The sequence below is a fragment of the Nematolebias whitei genome, chromosome 2 (genome assembly GCF_014905685.2).
Source record: "Nematolebias whitei isolate Nwh7 chromosome 2, NemWhi1, whole genome shotgun sequence".
Classification (NCBI taxonomy): Eukaryota; Metazoa; Chordata; class Actinopteri; order Cyprinodontiformes; family Rivulidae; genus Nematolebias; species Nematolebias whitei.
The window spans coordinates 32,713,420-32,731,011 of NC_056499.1; the positions used below are offsets into that span (position 1 = coordinate 32,713,420).

Consider the following 17,592-nt stretch of genomic DNA (forward strand, 5'->3'; position numbering starts at 1 on the left):
AGAACCGAGTGCCCTGCCTACCCCCACACACAACTGATGTCACTGACATAGCTTTTAGCTAGCGCATCTCTATTGCGCCGTGCTAGCTTAGCGCCTCGTCAGTGACATCAGTTGTGTGTGGGGGTAGGCAGGGCACTCGGTTCTGTTGACAGGGCGGGGTGCCCTGCTTATATAGTGGTAGGGGAAACACTGTAAATATAAAGATTGAGCTCTCTTTACATTGTGCGTGTATAAAGCATTTTAGTTTCAGTGAAACTTTGCAAGATTTTCAGATTTTTTTTTAATAACTATACTGTACCTCCCAAAATGTTTGTGACATCAAATCACTATCTTTTTCAAACTGCATTTTATCTTAGTAGTTCTTTTCACTTAATATTTTCATCACTATCCTTACAGTTTTGAATAACATCATGATAGCATTTAATAGTATTTTCAGCATTCTGAAGTAGTATTTTAGAGTTGTTTTTTTACATGACCATGGGAGTCTTGATTTGACTGTTTAAGTGATTAAAAAAATTCTCAGACCAAGGTAGGATTAATGTCTTCAAAAGAAAAGTGTGAAGAGTGACTGATGCTATGACCAATTTAATTTTCCCCAGTTGTGAGAGCATCCACAACTGACTTTTCTCTCCCTCCCCCACTCCCACACACTCCTGTTTAGTGTGAAACTAATAACATAAGAGTTAACATCAGTGCTTGCTATTCATTCATTATTGAATCAATATTTGACGTCTGCTTGCAATGTAGGCAATTCCGCTGCGGCAAGAAATCATACAGTCGAGCATCTATTAAATCTGCCATAATGCCGTGTGACACAGGATGTGTGACTCGAGTTTTTTATAATATTAAGCTCCCATCAACAGTGGGACATGTAAAGGGTCTTTACAACTTCTGAAATTGCATGTTACAGCCTTTAAAAAAATCCTGTCTCAACTCTAGTAGTTACAAATGTAAGGGTAAGCGATTTATCAAATTTAAGAGCCTAAGATGAGCAGCTCTGATGGACTTTCAGCAATGTTAGCTTCTACCTAACTATACTTTTTTTTCTGTTTTATTTTATTTCGAGCTACTGCTATCTTCTTTGAGTCTGTAAGCTAGAGTTGACAAATGTGCTAACAACAATCAGGCAGCTCTGGCTCCTGGTTAAAAACACAATGCCCTCTATTTCCTGCAGTGTAAAACCATGTGCTCATTTTTCTTACTCAGAACTTTTGTGCTGAAGAATCGACTAAGCAAGAGGTTTTGTCATTGTGCTGTAAAAAATACTAAAGCAGTCCGTGTGTATTATTGTAACTACACAGTTTTCAGCTATCTGTTTTTTTGGAGTTGTGTCACATGCTGAATGACAGCACAGTAAAGATGAACTTTAGTGCTGATTAAACCTAAAATAAACGATTACATTACTTGATGAAATATTTAGAGGCACTTGTGTTTTAGTTCTGCACATACAGACCCTTTCCAAAAAATTAGAATATCATAGAAAAGTAGTTTAACTTCCATAATTCCATTCAAAAAGTTGATCTTTAATAGATGCTAGCTTCAGGGCCCACAATTTAAACAATTTCAAGTATTTATTTGTTTATTTTTACATAATTTGGGCTTCCAGCTCATGAAACCCATGAAAACAGGATTTCAAAAAATTGGAATAATGTGGCGAAATCAGCCCAAATGTTGCAGGGCATGAATGTTTTAAACTGAGTGTGACACACTAATCATCTACTAAACTCAAAGCACCTGCACAGATTTCCCCAGGTGTCATTAAATTGCTTCAGTTTGGTTCAGTTGTCTCAGTTCCGTTCAATATAGGGAAGACTGCAGACATAACTGGCCAGAAGATCATCACTGATACCCTCCATAGCATGGGTAAGCCACAAAAGTCAATAACTAAGGAGGCTGGCTGTTCACAGAGTGCTGTGTCCAAGCACATAAATGGAAAGTCTAGTGGAAGGGCAAAATGTGGCAGGAGAAGATGCACTAGCAAAAGAGATGACCGTGGGCTTCAGCGGATTATCAAACAGAGAAGATTCCAGAATCTGGCAGAGATCTAGAAAGAGTAGAATGAGGTGGGAGTCACATCTTCAAAAACCACCACATTCAGATGCATCCGGGAGATGGGCTACAACTGTCGGGTTCCTCAGTCCTCTTTTCTGATGAAAGTAAAGTGTGCCTTTCATTCGGAAATCAAGGTCCAGTGTGATTTTTTTTTTCATTCAACCTTTATTTAAACAGATAAGTCACATTGAGCCTCGAAGACTCATTTACAAGTGAGACCTGTTTGGACAGACAATAAAAAGTGGATAAAAATGACACATAAGGTTTGGAGACAAAAAAAATTCCTAACATGCTTATAACCTCTGTTTGAATCTCCTACACTAGCACATAATGACACCGACGATACATGGGTGGGGGGGGGGGGTACTAAGGACAACCAGAGACGAATCCAGAGTCCTGAAATGATGACAGAATGTTTATTCAGCTGGGCCCCTCTGAAAAGTCCATGGAAATTCCTCAGTAAGTGGGGAGGGAGGGGCTGAGCATCATACTTAAAAAACTTCCAGGCGAGTTGAGATAAGATGGCCGGTCAAGGCCAGTCAAGGAGCCAAATTCAGATAAACACAATTGTTTTGGGGACAGGCAGAACTTTAATGACATCTACCTTGAGTCTGTGTTGGTCCACTCAGATTCGAAACGTCCAAATTAAATGACCATACCAATGGAACGTGCCTGATAATAATCCGCGAGATCTGATCCATTCTGCCAAGAGTCTGGGTGCTCGAGGCACGAACCAAGCTATCATATAAGGCAGGCAGCCTGACCAGGACCAGATCTGCTGCCGACGACTTCCTTGTTTGCTGACAAACCAGGAACCAGTCAAATCCTTAAAGCAGGAACCAGTTACCATAAATCCAATTATAAATGGATCTTTAAAATCCACAGATGACAGCAGAGATAGACACGTCATCAAGTCTTCAAAGTCAATGAGATGCCCAGCTGTGTGCGTGCCAACAGGGCAAATCGGCTCGCCTAAAGCCTGTCTTCTCTTCGAAGAAATGTTATCAATTGTGTTGAGGGACCAACTGACCAATTCCAAGTCCATAGTTATGATTTTGAAGATTTGTAAAGGAGAGGCTCTAAAGCAGTTTCACAGACAGACAGAGCAAAAGCAAACCAGAAAAGGAGAGGAGGAGACATCCGCCCTTGAGAAGAGCAAGTGTTGAAAAATATTCACAGTCAGTCATGATTTGGGGTGCAATGGCCGGTGCAGGTGTTGGTAAACTCTGCTTTCCTATATCCAAGGTCACCACAACAGTCTACCAGAATGTTTTAGAGGACTTCATGATTCCTTCTGCTGAGGATCTGTGTGGAGATGCAGATTTCATCTTCCAGCAGGACCTGGCCCCTGCCCATGCCGCCAGAAGAACCAAAACCTGGTTTGATGCCCATGCCACAGTGCTTGACTGGCCAGCCAACTCGCCGGACCTAAACCCCGTTGAGAATCTATGGGGTATTCTCAAGAGAAAAATGAGGGGCATCAGACCCAACAACAAATAAGAGCTGACAGCAAGCATCAAGGAAATCTGAGCTTCCATAACTCCCAGTCAATGCCACAGGCTGATTGCCTCAATGCCATGTCGCATCGAGGCAGTGATTAAGGCAAAGGGATTCCCAACCAAGTACTGAAGATTGACATATCATTTTGAAAGTACCATATTTTGATTGATTTGTTGTGATCCTAATTTCTTTCTTCTTTTTTCTGCAAAAACTGAGTAGTGTGGGCTGATGTCTTCACAGTATTCTAATTTTTTGAAATCCTGTTTTCATGGGTTTCGTGAGCTGTAAGCCCAAATTATGTAAAATAAACAAATAAATACTTGAAATTGTTTAAATTGTGGGCCCTGAATCTATCATCTAATAAATATTAACTTTTTGAATGGAATTATGGAAGTTAAACAACTTTTCCATGATATTCTAATTTGTTGGATAGGGTCTGTAAATACAAGTGAATGATTATTCAAAATAAAAGTAACTGTGAAAAGTCATTTTCTGAGAATGTCAAAACTTATGAGGAAGTATGGATGAACATGTTCATGTACAGTATGATGCTACAATTACAAGCTCACCTCATAGTGCTGAAAGCCAGGGTCCCATAGAGTGCAGTGTGCAGCAGATTATAGGCCACATCAGGACGAAAAGCCTCCACTCGTAACTCTGCAGCTCCTCTCTTCTCCTCTCCCAGACCTCCTTTAGGCCTGCAGAAGAGGAGAGGAAAAGGATAGTGAGACCAAAAAAGAAATGCATAAAACTTTACAGCTAGAAGCTTATAAGAGGCAGGAGGGTAGTAGGTGGGTGGAATTGATATGATTCAGATTATTAAGATTTCAGTAGCTCTTATTCAGATTTCATTAGCAGCTTGCACACAAGTGGACATGTAATGATGTACACCCACAACCATTTTTGTCTGCAGGAGTCAGCACACAGACAAAAAGAGAAAGACGATTATGTTACTCCCACGTTTTGGCCTCCTGCACCGAATCAGACGGACACTGGCTTCTGCTTGAATATAAATCAAATCCTGCTCTTCCTACTACGTGAGGTTGGGTATACTGGATTAAATTAATTCCTGAATTGGCAAAGAGCCCTTTGTTCTATGAGGTTAGTATTCCAGCCGTCCAGCAGCAGAGGGTGAGTTGAAATGCTAATGTGATTAGTTCAATATGGCCCCTCACCTTGCACCACAGGCAAATGAAGCTTGAGAGGCAGCTGGAAGATTATTCTGTTTTTCAAAGCATGAAACAAAATTACAGAGTAGAAACAAAAGAGATAGTGAAAACCAGTTTGGGTTTTAGCTTCCTGGTAAACATCGTGACCTCATCTTCAAAACTAAAAATTCCATTATTTTTTTGCAGGGCCTCTGACCCTTCAATTATCCACACTTGACTAACTTCTCTGGCCATTTATCCATTATACCAGCTTTACCTTAACACAAAGAGACAAGCATTCATGCACCAACAACCATGACCAATTTAGAAACAACAATTAACCTAACACAACTCTGGACAGTGGTAGGAAGCCTAAGTACCAAAAGACAAGGTGACAGTCTTAATCCCTGCAGCACTGAACAGTTCCCTTAACAACTTTCTAAAAGTACACACAGAAACCTGTACATTTGCAAATATTTTTAGGATAGGAGTTTTGGGTTCGACTCCCGGTCTGAGGTTCTTCTGTGTGGAGATTACATGTTTTTCTCCCAGTGCATGTCTGAGTTTTCGATGAGTACTTCAGTTTTCTCCACAGTGCATACAGATGCATGTGTGGTTAACTGGAGGCTCTAAATTGGCCCTATAGGTGTCTGTGTGTGAATGATTGCTCATTTGTGTGTGCAGGGTGTACCTGGCCTCTTTACAATTACCACTGGAGATAAACACCAGCTTCTCATGACCCTGAAACCAAGTTAACATTATGGATGGATGGATGGATGGAAGCTTGTTTATTCAAGTTGTACAAGTTTGTCCTTGTGTAAATTTTCTGAAATAAATAGCAATATATGTGGCACATTGGAAAAAGCAAACAAACAAATCCAGAGGCAAATGTATTAGCTTTCCATATCTTTAAAGAAACAACCCTATAAGCAATGGAAATAGTAAGAGGGTGGTGTACTGTGTTGTACTGCATTTTATAATCACTACTCTTTAAATGGTTGGGTTAGTTTCTTATTCTGACAGAATTTCAGAGCTCAGCCCAAAGAGCAGGGCAGAAAAAACGTCCAGTTGACAAATTTTAATGAAACTCAGAAAGTAATCATTAAATGGACATTTATAACTAATTACTTTCAGAGCTAACTCAGTTCAAGATGGCTGCCTCAGCGATCTAAACACAAACATTGCTTTACCTCATCAGAAGTTGAGCTAAATCTTAGTGTTGTAAGAGCTGGGAGTCAAATTTGATTAAATAATGTAGACACTAAAGAGGTGAACTGCATTGACAACATTTATTGACAGTATTAACTCTTAGAGGCAGAAGGTAACTTGTTTTGAATAGTTTCATTCAAATGTGTTACTACTGATCTCTGATTACCAATAACTTGTTTTTCTGATGCAATTTTCCACAGACAAAGACACAAATGTCCTTATTGTTGGTCCTATTTAAACACTACATACCTCAGGTTCTGCAGTACTGCCACTGTTAGCATGCTGTTCAGCAGCAGCAGAGTCAGTGTATATGGGTATAACAGCAATGTGCCAGCCAGACGCTCCAGTGTGTCCAGGGGCAGCAGACCAAAAGCCTCCTCACACAAATACAGACCAGCATCAAAATCCCTGAACAGACGGGACATGAAGGGTGGAAAGGGATGAGTTGGAAACATGAAGATAAAGAAATAAGCTTTAAACTATGTCTGTATTTAGTTTTTGTTCTCAAGGAATAAAAAGAGCTGCTACAATCAATACTTCCAATATAAACAGATTTTGAAAATAGTTGTGTACTTAATAAACCAATTTGGAAGTTTAAAATGTAAAATATGCTTTAATTACCTTAGAGTTTATAAATTATATGTCAACCAATAAAAGTAGCAGAAAACAAATAGTTGCAAAAGGAGAGAAAAAATGTTGGATCATTTATATTTTTTCTTCTACTTGTATGTAGTTGGACCAGAGAGGTAAAAGGTCCAGGAGGCCAGACATACACTCCTCTCAACACTCTCCTCCTGGGAGATTTCAAGGAGTCCATACGCAGAGAGGGTATATACTCCCTCTACCCAGTTCTGGGTCTTCCCCAGTATCTCCTACCAGTGAAACATGCTGAGAAACCTCCAATGGGAGACATCCAGGAGGCATCGTAACAACATATTTAAACCACAGAGCAGCAGCAATCTGCACTGACACCCCCCCCCCCCCCCAAACACACACACACTCTTTGTGGAGGAATTTATTTATTTTTACAATGTTGCTTCTTTTCATTGGAGTTTGAAAAATGTATTTACAGCTCTTGTAAGGTTTCACAACAACATGATTTGGACTAATGTAACACCTCAGTTCTTCTATTTTTCACACCGTTACAGATTTGCAGCTGTGACTGGGATATCATTTCCCTGCTGCATGACCCAGGTTTGGGCCAAGCTTCAGCTTAAAACAAACGACCTCACATCTGAAACTATAAATAATACTTTGATAAACAAAGACGTTGTTGGTTGACTCACTGACGGTGCCCAGATCCCTGGCAGTAAAACAAGCCTACATCATCATCCCTCCTGCATCATGCTGACAGGTAGTATGAGGTGTTTGCGCCAATTTGCTGTGTTTGGTTTATGCCAAATATGTCACTGAGTATTGTATCCAAACATCTCCACTTTGGTTTTATGTGTTGAAAAGACATACTTCCAAATGTCTTATGGTTTGACAGGTGCATCTTTGCAAACTCAAGATAGTAATCACACACTCACCTTATTTATTCTATGTAAAACCCATATGACAATATATTTTTATCCTAATAAGCACACTTAAAAAGTTATAAAATGTGTTTACTGTTTACTTTGACTATTATGCAAATATGTTCTTTTTTATGTGAAGAACACTTTGCACAGTGTACCAACAATATAGTTACGACGAACAGCTGTGTGCATAAATACCTCAACTGAGAGTTCAGCTAACACAAATGTAATGTGGGACTCGGGGAAAACAAGGAAACACTCGAGTAGAAACAAGTCAAAGCGAGTGAAAGCAACAGGGTGAGGCAGCGATGGAGCGCACAGCACAGTAAGCTCTGCACTTTCCACAATCTCCTAAATAATTGAAGGAGCAGTTGTACAGCATCGCACTGGGAGCTGTGTTATCTGCCGCCCCGGAGCAACCATCCTGTGGCTGAGTTGTTCAACACACCAGCACACACACACACACACACTGATCGATAGGAAGTCTAGTGGAGTTCCCCTGTTATCTATTATTCACACGCATTAACACTGCACGCTGAGGTGCTGAGTGAATAATGTAGTCACTGAATCAAGTAACAATTTTGTACATATGCACAGCGTTTTTACAAAGATTATGCTTTTTGTGCATCTACAACAAAATCTGGTTTGATAAGACATGGACTGGCTCAACGAATACAATCATTTCAACTTTCTTTTGTGTGTTTGTGTGTCTGTACCTGGTCGGTCCCAAACCAAACTTTGACTTGATGAATTTAAAAATATGTTCATCTGATCTGAGCTGAAGTGCTTTCTGTAAACAGACACAGAAGAGGTCATCTCATCAGGGCTACAATTGGTTTCAAAAGTACAAACAAGTAAACAAGGCAAGTTGGCGTCATACAGTACATGTTAAATAATGCATTTTAAGTTTTAGGCTCATGAACAAGAGACAGAGAGGGAGGAGAGATGCAGTGAAAGTCTGGGGGCTGGATAAAGTAGTGAGAAAGAAATGGGTGAAAGGACTCATGAGTTTAGAGTAAAAGACACTGAACAAAAGTGTCACATTCAGAACATTATATGCCCGTCGACAAATTATTAAAGCAGTATAGCAATCTAAAGAACTGACCCAGACAACCAATGACCTTGTTTCAACTTTGACTCTGATTTGTGACCTTGATCTTGGAGCTGGGTGATGAAAAGTGTATGACAATCTGTCTTGTGAGGATGCAGTTGTGTGTCCAGTTTATGTACATACAGAGACAATACTATGATATACTATAGCTGCTATCAATCATGGATAATGCTGAACAGTGAACATCCTCTGCACGGCACCATCATGAAGCAGAGGAGCTCCTTCAGTAGTAGACTGCTGTCCAAGCCCTGCTCCATGGACAGAATCAGGAAGTCCTTTGTCCCTCAAGTCATCAGACTGTTCAACTCCTCTCCGTACAGTAAAAATAGAGCCTTGTAAATCTGTAGTACCCTGGACACACATGTATATACATGTACATATGCATATACTGTACATGTACCTGAATATGTATAGCTATGTATGCTTAGATGTGCATGTATGTATACATATATATACATTAATCATGACATTGTGCATGTCTTTTTCCATCCATCCATTCTCTTCCACTTATCCGGGTCGGGTCACGGGGGTAGCAGCTTAAGTAGAGAGGCCAAGACTTCCCTCTCCCCAGCCACTTGGGCCAGCTCCTCCAGGGAAATCCTAAGGCGTTCCCAGGCCAACCGAGAAACATAGTCCCTCCAGCGTGTCCTGGGTCTTCCTCTGGGTCTTCTCCTGGTGGGAGGTGCCCGGAACACCTCACCAGGGAGGCGTTCAGGAGGCATTCTAACCAGATGCCCGAGCCACCTCAACTGGCTCCTCTCGATGTGGAGAAACAGCGGCTCTACTCTGAGTCTCTCCCGGATGATCGAGCTTCTCACCCTATCTCTAAGGGAGAGCCCAGACACCCTGCGGATAAAACTCATTTTGGCTGCTTGTATCCGTGATCTCGTTCTTTGGGTCACAACCCAAAGCTCATGACCATAGATGAGGGTAGGAACGTAGATCGACCAGTAAATTGAGCGCTTCGCCTTTTGACTCTGCTCTCTCTTCACCACGACAGACCAATACAGCGCCCGCTTCACTGCTGACGCTGCACCTATCCGCCTATCGATCTCACGCTCCATTTATCCCTCATTCGTGAAAAAGACCCCGAGATACTTAAATTCCTCCACTTGGGGCAGGACCTCCTCCCCGACCCGGAGAGGGCACTCTACCCTTTTTCGGCTCAAGACCATGGCCTCAGATTTGGAGGAACTGATCTTCATCCCGGCCGCGTCACACTCGGCTGCAAACTGCTCCAGCAAAAGCTGTAGATCACGATCTGATGAAGCCAATAAGACCACATCATCTGCAAAAAACAGAGAAGCAATCCTAAGGCCACCAAAACGGAACCCCTCAACACCTTGGCTGCGCCTAGAAATTCTGTCCATAAAAATTATGAACAGAATCAGTGACAAAGGGCAACCTTGGCAGAGTCCAACTCTCACCAGGACTGAGTCGACTTACTGCCAGCAATGCGGATCGAGCTCGACACCGGTCGTACAGGGACCTAACAGCCCATATCAAAGGGCCTGGTACCCCATACTCCCGGAGTACCCCGCACAGGGCTCCCCGAGGGACGCGTTCAAATGCCTTCTCCGAGTCCACAAAGCACATGTAGACTGGTTGGGCAAACTCCCACGCACCCTCTAGGACCCTGCTGAGGGTTTAGAGCTGGTCCTGTGTTCCATGACCAGGATGAAAACCGCACTGCTCCTCCTGAATCCGAGGTACGACTATCTGACGGACCCTCCTCTCCAGAACCCCTGAATTGACCTTACCAGGGAGGCTTAAGAGTGTGATCCCCCTGTAGTTGGAACACACTCTACAGTCCCCCTTTTTGAATAGGGGGACCACCACCCCAGTTTGCCAATCCAGGGGAACTGCCCCCGATGTCCACGCAATATTGCAGAGTCGTGTAAGCCAACACAACCCCACAACATCCAGAGCCTTAAGGAACTCCGAGCGAATCTCATCCACCTCTGGAGCCCTGTCTTTGTTCAAATGTGTGTATGCTGCTTCTTTTTTGATCATGTTTTTTTTTTGTTTGTTTTGTTTTAGTTTTTTTCTGCATAATTAGAACATGCTACTGGATGCCTCTAATATGTCCTCTGGGATTATTAAAGTATCTCTCTATACCTTTAGGAATTTTTTGGATAAGGTTTTATGGAGTTTTTTTATTTTATTTTTTTTACCATTATGGCTGAGAGTGTTAACTGCCCATGAATTATGTGTTTGAGTTCGCAGAGAGAGCTGGATGAGGAGCTGATTTGATACTGCAGGTGCAGCTGGCAGTCCAAGGTCGGCACCAAGTCTGTCTGCGAGCTTAGAGCTTATAAGCATATAAAAGCAAATGTCGCACACCGCCAGTGGCAGATTCTCGTGAGCTCTATGCATGTATACTTTTTGTACATCTGTGTAACCTGGTGTGATAATCTGTCCTTGCAAGTAAAATCGGTTAAAAATATTCTCCTGTCATTGATTGTGGCTTCTTTGAGTAAGAAAGATGAATAAAGGATCCAACAATGTTTAGTCATGTCATCTGGACGTTTTTTCTTTTTTTGCTGAGGCGTTTCGTCCTTCATCCAAAGGACTTCTTCAATCTGAGGAACCACCAACCAAAACTGATTCCCACAAACAGTTATTGGTGGGACAAAAACTTTTTCACAGTTTTTAATTTTCCCACTATGGAGTATGCTATTTGTGGGAAACAGTTTTGGTTGGTGGCTCCTCAGATTGAAGAAGTCCTTTGGATGAAGGACAAAATGTCTCAGCACAAAAAAGAAGAAACTGTCCAGATGACCTGACTAAACATTGTTGGATTTTATACCTGGATTATTGATCATGAACTATGACGAACAGAGGATATTTTTATCCAACAATATCATCATACTTCCAACTTTCGATGGGTGTATAACAGTGTGATGGTGAAAATAAGCAAAAGAGAAAAGAGGAGAGAAATAATGAAAAAAGAAGTGGATCCAAAGTAGAGGAAGAGGAGCACCTTTGTCAGGTAGTTGATGATGAAGGTGAGCAGGAGAACCAAAGCACTGTGGAGCAGAATTTTCCCCAAACGAACCAGTAGGCTTCCTGTCTTCAGACCAGACTGCACCAACATACAGTAATATAAATATATACAGTACTAATCAAAACATTGGTATTGTGTTATGGCAGTTTTAACTTTGAAAAAGGGAGGAAAAACTGTTGAGGCTCATTTTAAACATCTTTTTAAGGTGGTGGGTTAAAACAAACTAAAACATCTTTTGGTAATTGTATTTGCTGTTCATTGACAAAAGATTGTTAGTAACATAAAACCATGCCTCTCAAAAGAACAGAGAAACCTGGAATTACAAGAAGACAGCAGCAACACGTGCACATGAGAAGTTTGGTATGGCTTCACCTTTTCTGAATTTCAAACTCAAACATTTATCCTGTTCATCATTTACTCAGTTTACAACAACTAAAATAGTTTAACAGCCAATGTGCTCTAACCCTTCAGATCAAATACTAACATGGAGTTTGTATTTAGTTAAAACACTGTTTAAGATAAAAACATCCTTTAGACTTAGTATTTATCCTTCAAACTTAACATGCCTGTTTTTGATGTGGAACTCTGGGCAGGTAGAGGTCTGCACCCATGACTGTTCTCTTCTTACAGCTCCCCTTCACAGAAGATGACAACCCTGCTACAATGTTTAAATTAATTAATTAATTTAATTAAAATAAAAGTAAATTAAACTAAAATATTCAGTCAGAAATCAAGGTATCAGAAGAACATTGGGCTTACCATTGTGATCAGTCAACAACAGTTTTAAGCATGCACAAAACTTCCATAATGAAGTCATGGTGGATTATCATTATCATGACAGAATATAGTGTCCTGGGAGGACTGTGGAGGCAGAATGTTTAGTAGGTGAGGCCTGCACACCCTGGCTTGGTTGTGAAGCACTTGAAACAGGAGTGTCCACGCTGGCTTCATGTTTAGGCTCATGAGTACCTCCACATTTACAAACAAGGTTGTTTTTGTTGAAAGCCAGCTACATTATAAAAACCATGTGGAGGGTTGTCAACCAGTGTGAAAGAGGCCTACAAGAACACTGGTTCTCCCAGTGATCACTGTGTTCCTCCTTATTTGTCTGGATAAAGTTTGTTGTCCAGGACTGAGGAGAATTTGGTTGGATCTATAATCGCTGAAGGTGCTTCTGATGGTGTTTTAGAAATAATAGTCGCACAAGTGTTTTAGTGTTATTTAAACATTACCAAATACATTAATAATCCATTTCCATTTGAATTCTGTCAAGTCTCACCCCATCAACTGAGGTAACACAAAGATAAGATGTGCACCTTTTTAATCACGCTCACTCACTTTAACCAGACACAGGTGGATTTATGTCAAGTAGCACAAAGGATAGTGACAGAGGAGGCACCAGGGTTTTGTTATGACTGACAGAATATTGCTTGAATAGACTGCTGAGTAAATTTGCTGACACCAGTCTCAGAGGAACTGGAAACTCTCTTCATAAATTGTGGAAAGGTCTGAGCTAACCAGCTTTGCACATTCAGCACAAAATATTGAAAACATACACCTGGTTAGATACATACATTCAAAGATAAACTAAATTGCAATCAAATCTAAATATGTAAAGGAACTAGACCTGAGAGTAACGCACACACACTTACGTGACAATGTCTGATGAAAAGAGCAGCTACGACAAAGCTCAGGGCCAGTGACCCCAGTATCATGGAGTTACAGAACTGGAGGAGCCACACACTGAGCAGGCCGCTCACCTGAACCAGGTACAAAGTTGTAACCTACAGAAACACACAAAAATCAAGATATCATGTGATGCTCTAATAGTTTTATGGTTCAGAAGCAGATGTAGGTCTGGACTCTGTCTGGGCAACTCTGAAATCTCTGTTTGCATCTTGTTGACCCAGATGAAACATATTGGTCAAACAAGAACACTTTGCAAATCCAAATCTGGTATGGTTATGACTAATATAGATGCAGGTGGTTCAAAGTTCTTTATTGTCATTTGCAGCACATGTGGTACATGAGGTGAAATTAAATTGTGTACTCAAGATCCCAGTTACACCCAAAAATAGCAAAAATATAAAGTGTAAAAAAAAACAGTATACAAGGATCTGATATATGATAAACAATATAATTTAATATAATACAGTATATTAAACAGCAGCCTCAGGATTTTAGACAAATACAAGACTACTGAATTTTGGAAACACTCCACAAAAGTTACCTTTAGTTTTTGTACTTTTTTTTTTTTTAAAGTTGAAGGGAAGTTAATATTGTGAAAGTTTGAAAATATTACATACAAAGCCCTGTCTGTTGTTCAAACTGTTGCAGTTTATTTTATGTTTACACATTTTGTGTATTTTCTCTCAGTTTTTGTACTTGACAAGATTTTTGTTCTTTTGATTCTGGGGGGGGGAGGTGGGTGGACATTTTGGTGAGCTCCACCCATCTATGGATTGACCACAAAGGCTTGAAAAGTGGCTTAATCATGTCTCTAATAACTCATATACATTTGTTTCAGATTGTTCCTCATTATATTTCTTTGTTCACTATCGACTCTGACGAACAAGACAATGTCAAAATCTTTGTTTTTGTTTGGGCTCTTCAAACTGAAAATATATTTAATGAGCAGTTCTCTTATTTTCTGGAAGTTTGTTGACCTACAGCTATGAATGAATCTGAATCTATGTTTAGATACATAGAAACATCCATGAACCTGAATCACCTATTTAATGCTGACATAAGCACAGATATCCCTATGTTCATTTTGGCTGTAATAATAGTATATGGTATACAGTACTGATTATCTAAAGGCGACAGCTGGTAGAGTTGTTGCCACTCAGCGAGAAGGTCGCTGAATCGAATCCTCGTCGGGGGGCCATTCTAGGTGGAGTTTGCATGTTCTCTCATGCATGTGTGGGTTTCCTCCCACAGACCAAAAACATGTATGTTAGGCTGATTGGTAACTCTAAATTGTCTTTAGGTGTGAGTGAGAGAGTGAATGGTTGTTTGTCACGTTTGTCTCGATGTGTCCCTGTGATGGACTGGAGACCTGTCCAGGGTGTCCCCCTGCCTCTCGCACAGTGACTGGTGGATATGGGCACCAGTGACCCCGTGATTCAGAGAGGAGGAAGCGGGTAAAAGATAATTGATGGATGGATGATCTAAAGGTCCATACAGACTCTGTGTGCACACACAACTCAAAATACATTTCCAGTGTTGATGGTTTTGGCATGAGGCCTCAACCGTTACAATTAAGTTTAAAGGAAGGGGAGAGATAAGCACTTTATTAATGTGACAAAGGATAAACATACACAGATGTTTTAGTAAAAGCCTGATCATCAACAGCTTTGGCAGATAACCTTCTGGGAAAATACTGACGACTCTTTACTGCAATACGTAGAAAAGGTCTGTTCTAATTCATTTACTCTCACACAGATTGTTTATATTTGCCAGAGTGCGTACTTTAGAAAAGGTACAAGTACTTTGTCTACCACTGCTTGCTGTCAGTTTATCTTAGTGACCTCAAGCTGTTCTGCAACAACACAACAATTTTAAATAACTTACAAGGCTGTAAAACTGACAAAGTACATTATTCACTAAGCTTTTTGCCAGTAAAGATATAAACTTTTTTTTATTATTATTTGCAAATATCTTCAAATCCAGCATTGTTTGCTGACTGTAAAACATACCTGTGTGGTTGTTAAGAGATCAACACAATCCAGGGTGTAAATGATGAGAGCCTGAACGAGGAGAATGAACTGGTTGAACTGCCAGGTCAGACAGAAGCAGAGCGTCGTCGCGTACATCAGCCACACCATCACCTTCTGGGAGGAAAAACACACAAATGCACACAGAGGTTAGAGCTATAACCTGGATTCTGATGAACGACTGCAGTTTTGTTCCTGTGCTGCCTGTGCTTTCTGAGATGAAAAATTATTAAGCGTATCAGCTAGGTGGCTAATTTCTAAAGGATGGTCAGTCATCTTGATGTGCTGTGGGTTTGTGTGTGAACTGTACCTGCTGTAAGGCGCTGAGCTGAGGCCGGAGGTAACAAGTGATGGCAGCGACCTGCAGTGCAAAGAAGGGCAAGGACCAGTTCTCTCTCAGGGAGATGGTGAACTCCACACGAGTGGTGTCCACCCTGAAAAAACAAAGACATGTGCAAATAGTTTCTCAATGCCCGACTCAAAATGAGTATGGATGTTAAATAAAATATAAAAATTGTTGTTTTTTATTTGTTTTAGGGCAAAACAAGTTGAGAAACCTGTTGAAACAATACAAGTATTTTTTTTCCAGTGACTGCCATTTTTATTGCTGAAAGAACACAAATACAGTTTTTAACAAGACATCTGAAATGTCAATACCTATTTAGAAATTGAGTTCAATTTTAAAAAAAATTGCAAGTACTTTAAATAGAAAATGGTTCACACTTTAAAAACCACTGTCAACAGATGCAGAAGGTGGCGCTCTACCATAAACTTGACTTAAAGCATTCCTCTTTTTTTTTAAAGAAGTTAAAAGTGTTGATTTGTTCATAGATGTTTTACTCTGCATCAAGGACAAACCTGTCAACTCACCTGCTAGTTTATCTCCAAAGTGAAGTGGAGAAATCTCCACAGAAACAACCCAACAAAAACAGCCAATTCAGACTGGGTACAGTCTGACTGGCATGACTTAGTGAAAATAGCTCAACACGTATAGAAAAACTTATGTAATGATTAAAAAAGTATAATACAAATTGTATTTTTTGTCATTTGTCATGTGAATGAATAAAAAAGTGCATCACTTCAAATTTATTGGGAACAAAGTCACAGTCCTGTTCACCTCTCATCGCTCACCTGTTAAGAATGTACCAGACTCCCGTTAGCACACCAGCCAGCCAGGATCCAGCCAGGAGCCACGCAGTGAGGTACAGACCAATCACATACACAGCTTGGAGTGAAAACACCGTGTAAATGTAGAAATACACTGGCTCCAGATACGACTGGACCACACACACACACACAGAGGGAGAGAAAGAACAGTAACTTGGATGGTTATAAATAGTATCAGCAAAGCAAAAATAACTTTATAAATAATCACTCCATAAAAAAAGCTTAATTCAATGGACCAAATGAAAATCCATTTTAATATTTCTAACTTGCCCCGAGACAAGCTTCCAAAGTTTTCCATCACTTTTAGCCACTTGCATCATCTAAATACAAAACTTTACTGTAAATTTACAAAGAAATTCATGCTTGAATAGTAATAAGGGCTTTGATATATCTATGATACAAAAACCATAAAAAACAAGAGACTGTACATAAATAGATAGCAAGAAAAAAAAAAAACATTTTACCAAAGCTTATGGATTTTATTCACCAATATTTTTTTTTTGAAGAGATGCTGTGTAGATGTTTTAGAATAAACTAAAATGTAATGTTTGTTTTAAAGTGTGGCCATGACAATTTCAAAGAGCACAACATATACAGGAAGTGTTTGGTGATTTTGTAGCATCATTTTTAACTTGGATATTTTATCAAGATCTTTATATTGTGTTTAATAATCACACATTACAGCTTTGCACCACAGATATCATGAGCTGGGAGTTTCCATCTGCATAAATACAAATAAAAGAAAAGAAAAATTTGCATCTTTGAGGAATTTATTTTTTAAATTGTCAGATTTATTTTTACGTAATAGAAAAAAAGAGTTTGCAAATGAATGTTTTTCAATATTCATCTTTTATTTTATCAACAGTCAGGACAAAAAATACTAAAAACCAATTCTATATATTTCTGGACTGCATAAGAATGGATGTCCTGGATAATATTCTGTTTTGTGTTTAAAATCTGTGTAAGCTGTTGGTGTGTGTGGTGTTACCTGTACGGGCAATAATCTGTAGAGAACACTGAGAAACACCTCTTGGTAAATATTCATCCGCTGTAAGAGATTAATGGTCCTCTTAGACTCTGTCAAGTTGTCATGGATCAGTTCTGATAATCCTGGGAAAACACACACACACACACACACACACACACACACACACACACACACACA

The 17,592-nt window shown here is 40.1% G+C and overlaps 1 protein-coding gene across 1 annotated transcript in view; it reads right to left on the reverse strand.

Annotated features, from left to right (window-relative positions):
* dpy19l3 (dpy-19 like C-mannosyltransferase 3) overlaps nucleotides 1–17,592 on the reverse strand; it is a 68,422-nt gene that overhangs the window by 25,687 nt on the left and 25,143 nt on the right. The window contains exons 4-12 of the mRNA XM_037697630.1: nucleotides 17,416–17,537; nucleotides 16,392–16,537; nucleotides 15,571–15,694; nucleotides 15,243–15,377; nucleotides 13,197–13,328; nucleotides 11,521–11,622; nucleotides 8,143–8,216; nucleotides 6,150–6,317; nucleotides 4,122–4,250 (exon numbers count right to left, since the gene is read on the reverse strand). Of these exons, the coding sequence (XP_037553558.1) occupies nucleotides 4,122–4,250; nucleotides 6,150–6,317; nucleotides 8,143–8,216; nucleotides 11,521–11,622; nucleotides 13,197–13,328; nucleotides 15,243–15,377; nucleotides 15,571–15,694; nucleotides 16,392–16,537; nucleotides 17,416–17,537 (1,132 nt within the window). The remainder of the gene's footprint in view (nucleotides 1–4,121; nucleotides 4,251–6,149; nucleotides 6,318–8,142; nucleotides 8,217–11,520; nucleotides 11,623–13,196; nucleotides 13,329–15,242; nucleotides 15,378–15,570; nucleotides 15,695–16,391; nucleotides 16,538–17,415; nucleotides 17,538–17,592) is intronic.